The sequence below is a fragment of the Mus musculus genome, chromosome 4 (assembly GCF_000001635.26).
Source record: "Mus musculus strain C57BL/6J chromosome 4, GRCm38.p6 C57BL/6J".
In the NCBI taxonomy this organism is placed as follows: domain Eukaryota; kingdom Metazoa; phylum Chordata; class Mammalia; order Rodentia; family Muridae; genus Mus; species Mus musculus.
The window spans coordinates 95,824,739-95,843,171 of record NC_000070.6 but is presented as its reverse complement, the minus strand read 5'-3'; the positions used below and the strand labels follow the sequence as shown (position 1 = coordinate 95,843,171).

Here is an 18,433-nt window from a genome sequence, read left to right as displayed (position 1 = left end):
ACAACCTTCAGAAACAGAACTATGAAAAGATATAAAGCCTTTGGCTAGCAAAAGACTAAGAAAACTAAAACTGTGTTTTAATTGTGTTCAAATTGTGAGCTGGGGTGATACAGAGGGCACACACTATGGTTGGCTCAGGGCTTTATTCAAGCCTTCTGCTGTAATGTCTGTCATATCTTCTGGAAATGAGTCATCTCCACTCCCAATTTGCTGAGTTTACTACTTATTCAGTATCTTTGCTATGCTTTGTACTACCTTAAAGCCATTAAGGTGAATCTTAATGGGTAATTTGTAGTTTGGGTTTGGCTATTTAAGTAGCTGAAACCATAATTTTGGGGGGATGTTCAAAACTTAGAAGCTCAAAATTCCTAATTTATTTGAGGGTATGGTATTTTTGTTTGTTTGCTTGTTTGTTTTGACACAAGGTTTCTCTGTATAGCTCTGGTGAACCTGGAACTCACTTTGTAGACCAGGCTGGCCTCGAACTCAGAAACCCACCTGCCTCTGCCTCCCAAGTGCTGGGATTAAAGGCGTGCACCACCACCACCCTTCCTGTAGATGGTTGGTTGTGAGCTACCATGTGGTTGCTGGGAATTGAACTCAGGACCTCTGGAAGAGGTTGGTGCTCTTAACCACTGAGACATCTCTCCAGCCCCTGATTTTTTTTTTTAAAGCTAAACTATGATGTAGCATTAAGAAGTCAGTTAGGGTGATGTTAAGAAGTGTTTCTGAGTCAGACAGTAGTGGCGCACACTTTTAATCCCAGCACTTGGGAGGCAGAGGCAGGCAGATTTCTGAGTTCGAGGCCAGTATGGTCTATAGCGTGAGTTCAAGGACAGCCAGGGCTACACAGAGAAACCCTGTCTTGAAAAACAAAACAAAACAACAAAACAAACAAAAAAAAGAAGAAGTGGCTCTGAAGAAAAACAAGGAGAATATTTTTAGTGGACAGAGAGGTCTTTGAATGTTTAGAGCCTGGGGAGATGGCAATGCTGTAGGTGTGAGGACGGGAGTGAACTTCTGGGTAGATGTGGGAGGAGGTCAGGGAACATAACAGGCTACTGATCCAGATGGCCCAGCATTTCAATGCATAGTGAAGCAACCTTGGAGAGACAGGGATGGAGAAGAGAAATGAGCCAATATAACAGATTTTAGTAAAAGTGCAAGTGTTACTGGGAAGTTGGTATCTGATGTGTGCTGAGGGCAAGAAGAATGAGATGGTTGGCCCAGGTGAGAAACAAGGTTTGGGAACTCCATAGCATATGACCTAGTCTCAGGACCTGGGGGGTGGGATCTAGGTAAGGGAAGTGCTCCCTTGATAAGGGTGCCTCCAGGGTCATCTTCCCTGGCCATGGGAGTCCCTCCAAAGAGGGGAGGAGCCAGAGGGTAATTTGGGGCAAAAGGATAGGACAGCCCCATTGATTTATAATAAATAATGAGGCACTTGGGCAGCCAAGAACAAAAGGTACACCAGTTACAACAAAGAAGTCTTAAGAATTTGCTGAAGTTGCCCAGGAATCAGGTGAAATATGAATTAGTAAAACTCTGGCCTTCAAAAAAATACCTATGGTTGTATTGTGTTAAAAGATGAAACATGCACCATACAAGGCGATTCCTTCCCTAGTGAAAACTATCCATTCTCTCTAGATGTTCTTTCTTTAGTTTTGGGGAAGTCACGAACTCCAGAAAAAAAAAAGTCATACACAGAATGGAACTTATACATCAGAAGAACAATAGATGTCCATAAGTCCCTCATGAATTATTAGAGTACTGCTGGTTCTCAGTTGCTGTGATCTAAAGACTGACATCTACAGAGCTGAAGGCATGAGCATTGATTGACATTAAGAAGCCCTACCTCATCTGACGGGCAGTTCACCTATTTGTTCTACCCAACCCAAGATTCAATTCTCATTTACTCATGGAATAAATGATTTCATATTCACTCGGATGGATGTGGATTGCTAAAAATGGTAAATGAAAAGAAATCAAAGGTATGGCCTGCGACATGGCATGACACAGTAGTGGGCCCCTTAGAAGCTCCTAACTCCTGGCACTTGGAAGTGCTTACAAAAGAGCTCTTCTGGCTAGGAGGTTCAATGGGCACTCTGCTGTACATGTCAATGTCATCTCTAATTTTAAGACAAACTAGAAAACTGAAGAATGTTAACCCACTTGGACCATGTGATTAGCAGGTCTATGACTGGGGTCATTGCGAAGCACATTACTGGGAAAGGAAAGCAAGGACATGAACAAGAGGCACTCCCTTCAATGCTGTGACAGCCTGTCTCTCATTTCCCACTCTGGCAGCTCTTTGCAGGGCCTTTCCTTTAGTGTCCCAGACTCTACTGCGTGACGATCCACCCTCTTGAAATGCCCAGCAAAGGGCTTTGTGCAAAAACGCTTCTGTGCCCACCTTTCTGGAAAAAATGTTTTCATGGTGAAATTTAAATTAAAATTAGTCGATTCCAAGGGGACACAGAACCAAATGCAAATTAAGAGACTTCAAATGCAAATAGTAGTTTTAAAGGGTCTATTCTGAAAAGAGAAAGACAGACAGACAAGCTGTGGACAAACCAAGTGGCTGACAGGTCTTTCAAAGAAGCCAAGCAAGAGAGAATTTTACTGCATGGAGGGTTTTCCCATAGTCCTGAGCTAACTTTTCTTTCTTTAATTTCATTCCATGGCTACAGAGTGCCAACCATGGATATTACGATAGACAGGAAACTGTTTAACTTACCAATAACAAATAGGTGCTAAAGCAATATTCAGGAAGAAGGAAACTTTTTTTTTCCAAGATGAACATTATGGGAAAATATCTGTTATCAAAATGCTTCATTAAAATGCACATTTTTGTCTAGAAAATCAGTACACTCAGATACTTTTTCAAACAGATGGAACCCCTCCCAAATTTAATTGACTCTATAATAAAGCTTTATCAGGAAATCTGTCTTAAAATGTCTTCCCTGCATGGAATTATAAAGGTCATTAAGACAATAGACAGAAAAAATAGGATCACTTTAAATGTATGTATGGCCCATTAAATATAAGATTGATTTCCCAACTGTGTTACTTGAGAAAACATAGCTGGCTCTTTCTCCCTCCTCTCCTGCATGCATTACTGAGTTTAATCTTCTTTTGTATTACTGGGCTTCATGCTGTAATGTTCTTACCAGGAGAAGGACCCTGTGAAAAAGATTCCAGGCCAAATGAATGATCTTTTTTGATATGTGTTAAGTAAAAGCTGCTTTGGGACTGCCTGAAAACGTATTTCACTCATGTAGCTTTTATGAAAAGATCTAAGAAAGCCACACCAACAAAGTAGAGAGAGCAGGAACTGGGGTTGGGATGGACACAGGTTCTCATTCTAACTAGTGTGCACTTGCTGTAAGACCCTGGGAAACAGAGTGCCCTCATCTCAAGTGTAAAGACAGGTTCCTCCGTTTACAGGGCTGCCATCTTAAGGCCAGGACAAGCAAGGGACTCCGGTGCCTGGCACAGAGTTGGAGTCCTCTTAAGGATCATAGTCCTTACCACTATGGGGTCAAATTCTTGGCCTCTCCTGTTTAGCTTTGTCTTTCATGTCCACTTCTTAGCATTTGCTCACAAGGTGTGAGCATCATACATCTCTAGATTTCCAGAACTGTTCATTTCAGTGCAAGTGACTGAGCCTATTGCAAGCTCCTGCATACAATTACATTCAGAAATCAAAATTTAAGTTTCCCCAATTCTTTTTAAATATCTTAAGCTTTCTTTTATAAACCATGATGATGGGCTCTCATCATTGCTCTGCCACATACAAAAACATGGCACTGAGCAGGTTGATTTAGGACACACTAAGGCTTGAGAATCTAGTCAGTGGACTGAGGAACATAATAGCAGCGTCATACTGTTAAATCAGATGATGGCATAGGTATTTAGTAAAGAGTCTGGAGTATAATAAATAACTCCAAACTCTATTCTGCTTTAGTAGTATCATAGCAATGTTCATTTTAAAACAGGATAACTGTATATCTTTACTAATATTGATATGTTTCAGATTTCATCTTCTATTCATGTTCTCCATGTTGACAGATGTAGAATTGTTTGGGTATTTGTTTGCCTCCACCTTTATTTGTTTGCTTGTAGTTTCCATGTAGAATGCAGTTTGGCTGGTTTCACTGAACTGATTGAAGAAGAAGAAGAGGAAGGAGAAGAAGAGGAGGAGAAGGAGGAGGAGGAGGAGGAAAAAATTAGATATCCTGATGGCGAAGATTAAACTTGCCCCAAAGAACTCAATGCCCCTAATTAAAACATTACCCCTTTTCCCCTTATCTTTTATTATCTTCTTTCTAGTGTTAGTTTGAAAGGGTGGAAGAAGAGGTGTGAAAAAAGGTGGAGGAATAAAGAAGCCATGAAGTAGCCAAAGAATGGCTACAAACAATAATAATAGCAATTATTAATAAGCTGGAATAATGTCTCAGTTGTTAAGAACATACATTGATCTGACAGAAGACATGAGTTCAATTCCCAGTACCCACACTGTGCAGCTCATACCACCTTTCACTACATCTCCTAAGTCCAACAACTTCTCCTGGTTTCATCACGTGTGGCATACATAGTCATAGCCATAGTTATATACATATAAATAAATAAATCTAAATCATAATAATGAACCATGGGTTTAATGATGAATAACAGAGCTTAAATCCAAATTTAGTAAATTTACTTATTTTCCTTTCTAAGGGTTTTTTTCTCCTTCTAAATTTCACCCAACCACTGGTTTATTTGTGGGGTATAGGCCTATTGTAAGATGCTAAATGTCATGTCCCACCCCCGTGGATGCACGTTCTAGTCCAGGTGTACATGCTGACTTCCATGTGATGTTAAGACATTAGAAACCCCTGGAAGCCCATCTGTGCAGCACTGCTGCACAAGAAGACCCCTTAGGCAACATCTGAGATTCTAGGGTTTAGTTTTCATTTTGGATCTCACTTTAAGAGTCTCTCAAATTTCAGATTCAAATTCTCCCCTCTTGCCTTAGTCATTCTAACCCACCATGTAAATCCCTACCTGGAGGGTTAAGTCCCTACCCCAAACCAAAATGTTTCTAAGAAGACTTTAAATTTAAGGCAAACTTATAATGAACTCTTTTATAAAGCGAGCCAATATTATGTACTATATAAAAACAAACATTCTTATTAGCAGCTTTCCAACTGCACATGTTCGTGGAATTTGCCTCTTTGCTTGTATTGAATTTAGAAGACATGAGATAAATGATGAGCATTGATGTTCAAAGACTTCCCTTTCCATTGGCTTCTACTTTTGTTAGTCTATCATGAAAGCAGATGAGAATCCTTGTCATCACTGCTGTCTGGACAGGCAAACAACTCTTGTGGCAACCTCTCTTCTAATTAAGAAACTGCCACAAAAGCCTTGTGGTGCCTTTCAGAGATCTTGTGGCTCAGAACATATGGATAGCACAAAGTTACATTTTGTTTTACTTTGCTTTTGAAATTTCATTAAAGTATCTTACAGCAATGGCTTGAACAGTGGCCAGGTAGAGGATGGCAAGATCATCAAGGTCCTGAGACAGCGTCAATCCAGTGACCTATAGAGGAGGAAAAGAGAAGGATAAGGGACCCAAAACAGCTGACATACATAGAGACAGCTTCCATGGACTGAGCATGCTCAGGCTTGCTGTCTGGGTGCAACAAATTCATATGCAAATCCCTTGTTTTTGTGAGCTAAACATGGTGGAATGTTTACTAAATTCTTTAAACTTCAAACTTGGGAAAAAGATATTCCTCCCCTATGCCAAAAATTCCTTTGTCCACAGATTGAACCAAACCAAACCAAAATTAAAAACAAACAAGTAAACAAACAAAACTCTCATAAGATTATATTTGATAGTTTTGACATGAAATTAAATGTGATTAAATGTGCTATAAATATCTTCTGTGGCTTATATGAAATAAAAAATGTGAATAGTTGGCATATAACTATAAGATGCCTGTGAATTTAGCTTCTGTGAGAACTTAATATGATAGTAATGAAGGGTTATTGAGGGTAAATAATATGCCTCCTACAGATGTTATACCTACTGTGAGATAATGTAGAATGTATGGTTTGCAAAAGAATCCGATTAAAATCAATTAGGACCATATGACCAGGTCAGTTTCTCAGGGATTGCAGAGATGAACAGACACTTAGTGTGGTACAGTCAGCTTGTTCACAGCATCCTCTCATATCTCTGTGTCAGTATTCTTATGATATCTTTAGAGAGGGTTCAGGCTGATTTCGTCTTCAAGCTTATGGGCATCAAATGAGAAACTGATCTTAGCTCAGTTTCATTTTAGAAAAAGAGAACTGATAGATCTAGCTATGCGTGCGTGTGCATGTGGTTCGTATGCATTCAAGGACAATTTCTGATTGTCTTCTTTCCCATGTAGGGCCCTGAGGATCTAACTCCATTTGTTAGACTAGGCAGCAAATGTGCTAATTCAATGAACCACCTCACTTGCCCTCACGTTAGATTTTCACAATATACAATTTATTTATGTAATATGGGTGGCATGGCCTGAGATGTCTTGAGCTACAGCAGCTGTGAATGTGTAGTAAGCAACAAGGCTGAGGTGAGTGGTCTGCCAAACACCCTTGGCCTTCCTTCCTTTCTTTTTTCTTTTTATTAGATATTTTCTTTATTTACATTTCAAATGCTATCCCTCTCCGCCCCCCTCCTATTTCTTGGTCCTGGTGTTCCCCTGTACTGGGGTATATAAAGTTTGCAATACCAAGGGGCCTCTCTTCCCAATGAGGCTGACTAGGCCATCTTCTGCTACATATGCAGCTAGAGACATGAGCTCTGGAGGTACTGGTTAGTTCATATTGTGGTTCTACCCATAGGGTTGCAGACCCCTTCAGCTCCTTGGGTGCTTTCTCTAGCTTCTCCATTGGGGCCCCTGTGTTCCATCCTATAGATGACTGTGAGCATCTACTTCTGTATTTGTTAGGCACTGGAATAGTCTCATATGAGACAGCTATATCAGGGTCCCTTCAGCAAAATCTTGCTGGCATATGCAATAGTGTCTGCGCTTGGTGGCTGATTATGGGATGGAACCCCGGGTGGGGTAGTCTCTGGATAGTCCATCCTTTCGTCTTAGCTCCAAACTTTGTCTCTGTAACTCCTTTCATAGCTATTTTGTTCCCTATTCTAAGGAGCAATGAAGTATCCACACATTGGTCTTCCTTCTTCTTGATTTTCTTGGGTTTTGCAAACTGTATCTTGGGTATTCTAAGTTTCTGGGCTAATATCCACTCATCAGTGAGTGCATATCTAATGACTTCTTTTGTGATTGGGTTACCTCACTAAGGATGATATCCTCCAGATATATCCATTTGCCCAAGAATTTCATAAATTCCAACTCTCCTCAAACTATTCCACAAAATATAAACAGAAGGTACTCTACCCAATTCATTCTATGAAGCCACAATTACTCTGATACCTAAACCACACAAAGATCCAACAAAGAAAGAGAACTTCAGATGAATTTCTCTTATGAATATTGATGCAAAAATACTCAATAAAATTCTTGCAAACCAAATCCAAGAACACATCAAACGATCATCCAGCATGACCAAGTAGGCTTCATCCCAGGGATGCAGGGATGGTTTAATATACGGAAATCCTTCAACATAATCCACTATCTAAACAAACTCAAAGACAAAAAACACATGACCATCTCATCAGATGCTGAGAAAGCATTTGACATAATCCAAGACCCCTTCATGATAAAAGTCTTGGAAAGATCAGGAAGTCAAGGCCCATACCTAAACATTATAAAAGCAAAATACAGCACAGCAGTAGCTAACATCAAACTAAATGGAGAGAAACTCAAAGCAATCCTACTAAAATCAGGGACTAGACAAGGCTGCCCACTTTCTCCCTACCTATTCAATATAGTACTTGAAGTCCTTGGCCTTCATTTCAAGCTTTATTTGGTTACTCTCTCCAGACAGGACATTCTATTGCAGGGCATAGACATAATTTTCTTTCTTGCTTTGTCCTTCATTTAGTTTCTCAAACCTTTTAAACTCTATCTGATTTCGTCTTCTATGATCTTCCCTTCCTTAATCTTGTCTTACCTGCTCATTGAGAGATCCCATTTCTAACTGTTCTCTGCAGTGCAGCTAGTATAATTATTCTTTCCAAACCTGATCACATCACACCCTGTTAAAGCCTAGCACCAGGAAGATAAACTGAGGCATAAGAATTAAGAATTCAAGGTTATAGCCAAATGGATGGACCTGGAGGGCATCATCCTGAGTGAGGTAACACATTCACAAAGAAACTCACACAATATGTATTCACTGATAAGTGGATATTAGCCCCAAACCTAGGATACCCAAGATATAAGATATAATTTGCTAAACACATGAAACTCAAGGAGAATGAAGACTGAAGTGTGGACACTATGCCCCTCCTTAGATTTGGGAACAAAACACCCATGGAAGGAGTTACAGAGATGGAGTTTGGAGCTGAGATGAAAGGATGGACCATGTAGAGACTGCCATAGCCAGGGATCCACCCCATAATCAGCATCCAAACGCTGACACCATTGCATACACTAGCAAGATTTTATTGAAAGGACGCAGATGTAGCTGTCTCTTGTGAGACTATGCCGGGGCCCAGCAAACACAGAAGTGGATGCTCACAGTCAGCTAATGGATGGATCATAGGGCTCCCAATGGAGGAGCTAGAGAAAGTAGCCAAGGAGCTAAAGGGATCTGCAACCCTATAGGTGGAACAACATTATGAGCTAACCAGTACCCCGGAGCTCTTGACTCTAGCTGCATATATATCAAAAGATGGCCTAGTCGGCCATCACTGGAAAGAGAGGCCCATTGGACTTGCAAACTTTATATGCCCCAGTACAGGGGAATACCAGGGCCAAAAAGGGGGAGTGGGTGGGCAGGGGAGTGGGGGTGGGTGGATATGGGGGACTTTTGGTATAGCATTGGAAATGTAAATGAGTTAAATACCTAATAAAAAATGGAAAAAAAAATAAGTTCTAGACCACCCTGGGCGTGTCTCAGAAAAGAAATTGAAACCAACTGACATATGAACCATTTTTATAAATGTACTAACTTCTCAGAGTATTTACATGATAAATTACCATGTATAGACCTGAAGTGTGATATGGACTTGATTTCAAATCTTTTATGATATTTTGTTAGAATATACATATGCATGCATTAAAAAAAAAAAAAAAAAAAAAGAATTCAAGGTTAGTTTGACTGAACTAGTGAATTCAGTCTAATTAGGACCACACAGTGAGACTCTGTCTCAAAAACAAAAACAAAACAATCCTCCACTCTCAGAACCCCACCAAATAAAATACTCTGGTCAACTTTTCCTTGTTACCTTGGCACTAGAGAGAGAATGAACTCTGTGCATATCTGCCTTCCTGGAATGGCCCCCACTAACCCCTCCAGTATCTACTCTTGCTTTCCCCATAAAACATGCCATGCTCCCACGGTTCTGAATCTTTCATCCATATTAGCTGTTGGCTTCTTCTTGGCTGATAATTGAGCCACCAGGTAAGAATTATGTCTTTGATACCAACACACACGAAGATTGAAAAATTATGGATCAGAGCAGAAAGGAATTCTGGAACCTCTCTTTCCAAACCAATAATGTGAAAAAGTAGGCACGATGCTACTGTCTGAGCTAGTGGCAACTCAAAGCCCCCTGACCCCCAATACCATTCTATAACTGAGGGCTTTTTCACCTTGCCTCTTTGTTCCTCGAAATAATGTCTCTGAGACTTCTTATATATAAACAAATGCCTATGCCAAAAGCTTTGGCTCCTTTCTGCTAGCTCATAACTCAATTAACCCGTTTAAACTAGTCTAAGTCAGTCAAGTGGTTAGCTACCACTCCTTGGGGTTTATTATTCTGTCTCAGCGTTTGGGCAAATCTCTCCCACCTGACTATTTCCCAGAATCCTATCTCTTTCTGCCAGTGTTCTGCCTTCAAATCCTGCCTGAGCTCATTGGCCATAGGCTTTTTATTGACACTTCATAGTGCTTCCACATAGTACATAAAGATTAATTCTACACCATTCTTTCTTCTAATGTCTGAACCTTGTATAACAATAGTTAGACATTTGCTGCTTGAATATTTAAAAATGATTAGGGATGACAGAATATTTGCTTCACAGATTCAAAGAAAAAGGAAGTCATTAGACATGTTGAGGAATTTACTTGATGTCCCCAATTCCTACGTCCTCACTCTTGCCCTTCCTGATCTTAGGAGTGATTCTTATGAGACTGGGGTTCAAACAGATTCTAGAAACTCATGAAAGTCCTTGTGTAAATAAAAATAAGCCACTCGATGTGGCAGGATAAAATAGATGCAACCTTATTCCAGGCCACCTCCAGTGAATACTCCAGCTGAGCCACCTACAGCACAGCATGCAGAGGCCTGGCTTGTGATCCCTGCTGATATATATGTGAAAACTTGCTCCCCATTTGCTCTTTATCTGACAGGGCAGCTGACTGTGCTGTACCTTAGGGCTCCCTTCTGGAGCTGGGAGTAAGTTCCCTTCCTCCAGAAAGTAACTGGAAGTGGATCAAGCCATGATCCTCTGCATGGATGACCCACAGGTGGGTGTTAAGACCACATCCAGATAATGTGTAGGCAGAAAGGGTGTGAGGTCCATTTTGTATAGCAGGGACATTTCCTTACCTATAGTCATTAGATAACTTAGGTTTTATGTTATAATGTGGATAATATAGCTCATTCTGATATCTTTTTCAATTACTAAAAACATGAAGACATACAAGAATATGACATAGTTGTATGTAATTTTTAATAATTAGTAAATACACATAAGAACTTCCAAAGCCATTAGTGTTTGAGAAAAATGATCACATGGCCTTTTCTGTAAATTACTAGTGCCTACACAGCAAAGGAACACTTTATAGAGGGGAACCTCTAGAAACTATAACTAAAATAATCAATGGCTTAAACATTAACTCTTGAGCTTGACAGTAGCTGCAAAAAAAAAAAAAAAAAAGAGGACATGTAAGATGCAGATAGCTCTTCTGAGAGGGAAAACAAGGTGGTCCTTCAAAGAGACAACATCCTTCTTGGGAAGGAGTTCTAGAAGAGGTTTGTTGCACGCAATATGGCACACCACAAGAGATGCAGCAAGCACAGCCCCACAGCAGCCTCCTGCGTCCTTTCATACTGATTCCAGGGCTGTAGCTGAAGTGAGACTCAGTGAGAGACATTTCTCCCCGAAGCAAAGAAGCACTGTGGCTGGAAGCTTGGCAACCCTGACATTTCACCTCATTTTCATGTGGAGACAACAGAGGGGCAGCTGTCCACTAAGCCTACTTCATTCTCTCAGTTCTGCCCTGGCAAAATCAGTCCAAGACTGTACTATCTATGGAATGTCTGCCATGTGGACCACTCAAGAAGATGAAGAAGACTTAGAAGGAATTTCTGTGAAAGGTGAATGCCTAGGATTGCCAGAGATGCCACCTGTTTGCTTGTGTATGTGTGTGTGTGTGTGTGTGTGTGTGTGTGTGTATCTGTGTGTACATTTATACTAGCTTCAAAAGCTGGGCCAGGCCAAATGAGCTATATGGTTCAGCTGAGAGCTGACTGATCCCGTTGATAAGAGGAAGCTGAAAGGAAGCATAAGTGGAAAGAGTACTTATAAATATGCATGTGCCTGTTTTGAATGCTGAGGTGAGACAGTCAAATGTAAGGCCCATGGGAGATCTGTGATGGTGTGCACATTTTATTTCATTTGGCTCTGTGTAAAATGGGCTTCCCACCACAAACCTGTTTGATGAAAAAAATTATTGTGAATATTGTATGAAATTACCTTCAGGCTATGTATATAAAGTATTCATAAAACCTAGATGAAGTTCAACTTTGAACTTGGGTACTATCTCCAAAATATCACATTAGATACATTCAAATAGTCTAAAATTCCAAAATTTCAAGTCTGTTTCAGATAAGGACTAGCAATTCAGCAACAACAGCAATTTAGTTATACTTTCCTTCCAAGTTGTTAAAGGAATAAAGATTATTATCTATGTTTGTTACAGAAGTGCTGTAGGAAACATTTCTCTAAGGGTTCCTGAAAAACTGTCAAAGACAAGGCAGAGAAATTCTAGGTCGCTGGAGCTCGATGAGGGGTATCACTCAGGGGAATTAAATGGACGTCTTTAGGAATACAATGGGGGTCCCAAACACTGCTTCATCAGTCAGTAAGGAAGGCAGTTGGTGAGGGAGATCAAACAAAATTCTGTAGAGGACATGGGGGGGGGGGTTCGGGGGAGGGGAAGAGAATAGAATTCTAGAGAATAGAATCAAGTAGAAGCCTGGGAGGACCAGTAACTGTGGGCGTCCAGACAAGCAGACACTTTACTCTGCTTAAAACCCACCAAGACTTAGGGAACGAAGACAAATGGACCACCACGGCATGGGAGGAAGAATTAGAAAGACCTCTGTCTTCTGATTGTGGAAACACTGATCTATACTCAGCTGTAAAGAAACTGGCAGAAACAATCTGTCACTAGCCAGCTGACTTTAAATGGCAGTGATTATCCTGATTCATCACATGGGCACTGAAAAGCAGAAGAGAAAGGCAGAAGAACCCATGAAGAGATGAAAAAGAGGAAGGCAGAGGGCAGAGGGCAGAGGGCAGAGGGCAGAGGGCAGGAGACAGAAATGGAAAGGAGGAGGGCTCAAAATATGAGATGGTCCTACTGGCTTTGGGAAGATAGGCAGAAGGTAATGAGCCTAAGAATGCAGGAAGGTATTTAAAAGCTGAGCAGGAATCCTGGCTGCCCACAGGGAAACCAGGATATTAGTCCTACTCTGTTGGAATTTGGATGGGAGGGAAAGCATATTTTTCCAAGAGCCTTCCAATAGGAGTCTCAGCTTTTGGCCATTTGAGCATTAGAGCAGGAAAAGCATAGGGTTGAGGCAACTTGGACATCTTAGGTGCTGAACAGTGAGATGATAGACACGTGTACACTGCTAAGGTTGTGTGCAGTGAACACATATTAGAAGGAAATGATGGGCTGACACTCTCCCAGTGACCTTCTTCTACCACTGCTTAACTGATGTGACACACTGGCAATTTACTCCTTTGGTGGCTCAGCAGAAGTCATTCTGATGTACATTTACCAGTTCCCAAAGTGGTTCTGTACAAGTAGTGTTGTATCCCTGTCTTTAGTCTCATGACAACCTGGACCCCAGTTTTGGGCCTCAGGCCTTAGTTCTCTCCTGGACCATTGCAAAAGATTCTACAAGATAGCCCCGAAAGCCTCTGTTAGGCACCCCACTAGGAAAGGTCCGATCTTAGTCTTCCTCTGGCTTTATCTGGTGTTAAGTATACACAGGAAAAAGAAAGTTATATGCTGTGATTCTCAACATGTGGGTTCTGACTCCTCTGCCGTATGAGATGACTTTTTAATAGGGGTCATCCAAGACCACCCAAAACTACAGATATTTACATTACAATTTGTAATAGCAGCAAAATTACAGTTATGAAGTAGCAACAAAATAATTTTATGGTTGGGGGTCATTACAACAAGAGGAGATGTGTTAAAGGGTCACAACATTAGGAAGTTTGAGAACCACTGGTTATTAAGAAAGTGATTCTGTGATATAATTTTGAAAAATGGCAGTAAAATAGAAAGAAATCGTACACAAATTGAAAACAGAACGCAACATGTAAGAAAATACTCAAAGCCTTAATATATCAGTTTTATATTACTGACATTTTATTAACATTAAAGAATACTTCTGGGGGCTGGAAAGATGGCTCAGCAGTTAAGACCACTGTCTATTCTTCAAAAGGACATAGATTCAATTCCTAGAGCCCACATGGCTGCTCACAACTGCCTGTAACTCCAGTTCCAGAGAACCCACACCCTCATGCAGGCAAAACACCCATGCATATAAAGTCAACAAATAAATCATGTGGGGGGGAGGGAGAGAGAGGGTGGGAAAGGGAGAGAGAGAGGGAGGGAGAGAAAGAGGGAGAGGGAGAGAGAGGGGGGGGGGAGAGAGAGACGGGGAGGGAGAGAGAGAGACAGAGAGAGACAGAGAGAGAATTTGATACAAATTTGAACTGAATGGGTTCTAACCTGAACTGTACTATTTTCTCCAGTAGACAAACTGCATACATTGCTCAATCCTCAGTTTCTCTATTTGTTTAAATCGTCAATATTATTTTGAAGAGTTATTGTGAAGAAAGGTATGGCTACAAGCATATTACCAAGCCCCTAAAAAAATGGGCCCTATTGAAAAAAATCACTAAATTAGTCACTTCAGTAAGTAACAGATTACCTGAAAGCCAGTTAAAGAATAGTGAGGATTAATATTTGTCACAAGACTTTATTTTCTTTGTAAATAAAAATAATATGTATAAATATCTGAGTAAAAGTGTTAAGAAAAGCAACAGAAGTTAGCATGTTGTAGCATGTTTAAGGCTGAGCCTTGACATGGGCCACTTACAGTGAGTTTTGATTGGCTCAGGAGCTTCCAGTCATCTATCTCTTTATCCCAAGAAAGCACAAAACACTGGCTTTTCCTGAGTTCTTGCAAATTCTCAGCTGAGTACCTGACAACACACACACATCTAAGTCTTTCCTGTGGTAACGCTGGCTGAGCTCTGGGCTTCTGACAAGCATCTGAGGTCTAGCTAAGCTCTTATGAGGCTTCTTTCCTGACTCTGAACAACCCTTGGACCAGCACTTATCTTCCCACAGTCTGAGCAGGGAATGGCTGGTGGCACCACGCAGTTCATTAGAAAACTAGAATGTAGTTTCCTGCTCAGAGTTGTGTAATAGTCCAGACTGAAACAGTAAATATTGTACAACCAATGTGAGCCCTGTCTGTCTGCCTGTGTATTCATGCCTGTTATGTCTCTGCGTCCATTTTCTTCTCTGCGTGAATATTTCAGGAAAATAATTTATGCAAATATCTTAAATGAACACCATCTAAACAGAGATTATATCAATGCGAGACTAAATCTTAGTCACATACAGGGAGGAAAAGACTTACAGAATAACTATTGCACTAGCCGTTGGGCAGGGTCTAGATCAGCATTTTCTGTTGTTGACGATGAGAAAACTATAGGTCGCAGACCTAAGGGTAGAGAATACTCATGTCTATATCCACAGGAAGTATATAGAATTGCATATTTTGTGACACACTGAAGCATTAGCAACTTCTCCAACTTGTCTGGCTATTCACCTGCTAGTTCCAGTCAGTTCTGAGACTAACTTGAAGATATACAGCTAGCTATTGAAGATTCAACAGTCACATATAGAATCCCCATAGGGACCATTAAGCAGACACTATAGATTCAGTGTCACTGGTTACAAACCCACAGTGTGCCTGCTGTTGGGCAAGCATTTCTCACTTGACAGTGACCTTGGAAAGATGTCTGGGCCACTTCAGCTTCTTTGAACCAACTGAGCTCATACAATGAACCTGCCAATGCCACATGCTAATGTCCTTTCAAGTTAAGATTCGAATACCAGTGCGATTTCAAAATATACAAGCTGCATATCTTCAAAGCAGTGAAGAACCACTCAAACTTCCACTCAGAATAAAAACAACTGCACAAAGAAATAGCAAAACCACACCCCCCCCCAAAAAAAAACCATGAAATCATTCTTTATGATGTTTAGCTACATCTATCCTGGTATGCATACATCTACCCCACTTCTTTACTTTGAAAGCAAGCATTGCTTTTCTTCTCTTTCTCCCCTCTCCCCTCTTCCCTCTCTTCTTTGAAGCTGGTGGCGGGTTCTCTAAAAAACTGAGGATGTCCTTGTATTCCGGATCCTCGTGACTCCACCTTCCTAGCTCTGGGATTACAAGTGCAGACCACCATGCTTGGCTATAAGGAAGCCTTTCTTTTATTTTATAAGAAACCATAGAATCACTAATGTTCTCATGAAGAACATTATGATTAACCATAGTTCTATTTCTTTTAGATAATGACAAAGACAGCTCTATTCTCCATCTTACTTACCAAGTAAAAAAGAGAAAAGGGTATCTACTTAGTCCAGATATATTTCCACTCCACCCCCACCCTCCAGCATCTATTTTTCAGTTGTACATGTCATCAAATGGAAGAGGAAACAACTGGCCCCATGGCAGAGAGATAAGTGTTGCCAGAAGACAAAGAAAATTTTGTTCCTGAGAATCATGGGATGTCTGGGTCCTGTCCTGCTCCTATGAACTAGGCACTGAAGTAGGAGAGAAACATACTACCAGAAACAGCAAGTAACCCCAAGCAGCAAGGCTGAGAAGGATGGCTCAACTATTACAAAGGAAAGGCAGGCTCAGAGCTTAAGTCAAAGACTATGGTTAGAGCAGAAAGAGGGATGGTTGACAGGCAGGTAGCAAGGGCAGCATAGCAAAAACTAGGCTGAGGATGATCCAACCTAATGCCCCAATGTGGGCTTCCTTTTTGCCCACATTTTGCCCACATCTCAGTGCCGTTTGCAAAATACATAAACATGCATAAGTCATCTTATGGGGGCCAGGAATCAAAAACAAACAAAACAATAGGATTTACACCTCCATTAAAATGTTAGTCCTCCTTGACACTCTGACCTTGAGAAGGTCACGGCTCCTCCTCACTTGCCAAAGAAACACTGGAAGTACTGTTTGACCTTAAGGACTCCCTCGATGTGGGTGACTGACCTACAAATAAATAGGCCACTCAAGGTGTGCTTTTCTAATACAGTAAATTTAAAACATGCACACACTAAGTCTACAGCAGCTCTGATATTCTTTCAGCCTTTGTTGCTTTTGATGCAAGTGCCAGCTCCATTATTGCAGGTTTAGTAATCTTGTAGTCATGGCCATTTCCCCTTTCTTTCATTTAGCCGTCCATTCATCCTAATTTATTCTTAAATATAAATATATGCAATATTTTTTATGAATATGTATGTTTCCCAGAATGGAATCTCAGCCTCATTAACTGTGTAACTGTGTATATGGATTTGCCTCTTCCTATTTATAGATAACACCCTAGTATAGCATAGTACACACACACACACACACACATACATACACACACACACACACACACACACACACACACACATACACACACACACACACACACACACACACACACACATACACACACACACATACACATGCACACACACATTTAGCATGGGTATGGAGGTCAGAGACAAAGTTAAGGACTCAGCTTTCTCCTTCCATTGTTTGAGTGCAGGGGCTTGAATTCTTGTTGTTAGTGTAACTTCTGGGAGCTCTACTCAGAGAGCCATCTCACCAGCCCCTTTCCCCATCCTTCCTCTAAGTGTTGGTCTATTTCATGGATAGGCAAAAACAAAACAAACAAAATAAAAACAAAACAGAAACAGAAAAACAAAACAAAAGAAATGAAAACGAAATAATATTGTGTACACCAAGATAATAGCTAATATTGACGAGGCCTTTGCTGCATGCTCCAAGTGTCGTTTCTTGTTTCTAGTATGCCACACTTTTTCCTGTGGGCCCTCTGTGAAGGAGCTAGATGTATGAATTTTCCAGAATGCACCCTCGGCCTCATTAACTGCATATGTGCATTTGCCCCTTCCTATTTTCACACAGAGCCAGGTTAGTGGACTATGAAGAGTTTTCTTTGCATATCTTTGTAGGGCTGAGGCCGATCATCACTGCCTGGTGCACAGATGGGATTAACCCTTCTTCCAAATCCACAAAACTACCATAGCTCTTCAAAAGAAGAAAAGAGAGACTGACAGGTAGAGACCTTGACCCCATTTGCTTGTGGCCTGTTCATTCTGCCTCCCTCACTATCAGCAGTGTCCAGAGGTTGGGGATCCCGTCTGGTTACTCTTACATCTGCTACCGATTACAACAAACACATCGCTAAGTACACTAAAATCACAGCACATTTTAATTTACTTGGACACGAGTAGTAGTATGAAATACTTCTCATCTATATAGTCAGAACCAGAAACCACAGGATAATTTGCTACTAGGTAAATTGTTCATCTGCAATTTTTTCCTAGAGTGATAAAAGGCCTCTTTATTATCTCCATGTACCCATAAATTACCATTAACTGCATATTCAGTTCTTAATATGTGTCCAGAGGAAAAACTTCTGCAGCCCAAAGAACGAACTCCCTGTGGTTGTGATTCTAACAGTGTTGTCCTGACAATAGCAGTTGCTGTTAACATATTACCAAGTGCTTCTCCCCACCCCTTTAAAGCTGCTCTACTAATATAGGAATCATTGCACTTTTTGTATTGTTATCAGTGCTTGGCACTCACTAATTAATTAAATCTGTGTGAGAGTGTGCACAGTACATGTGCACCAGTGTTTGTACACCTATGTACACCAATGATGTAGACGCCAAAGAAAGACAT

The 18,433-nt window shown here is 40.8% G+C and overlaps 1 protein-coding gene across 23 annotated transcripts in view; it reads right to left on the bottom strand.

The window, feature by feature from the left end:
- Positions 1-18,433, bottom strand: part of Fggy (FGGY carbohydrate kinase domain containing) — a 369,460-nt gene that overhangs the window by 83,768 nt on the left and 267,259 nt on the right. For 19 of the 23 annotated variants that reach the window (XM_017320430.2, XM_017320429.1, XM_006503468.3 and 16 more), the window contains one exon: positions 5,513-5,587. In XM_017320430.2, the coding sequence (XP_017175919.1) occupies positions 5,513-5,587 (75 nt within the window). Of the gene's footprint in view, positions 1-2,513; positions 4,163-5,512; positions 5,588-15,073; positions 15,158-18,433 lie in introns of those variants that run through there. The other 4 variants (XM_017320431.1, XM_011240643.2, XM_006503472.4 and 1 more) reach the window with 3 other exon arrangements.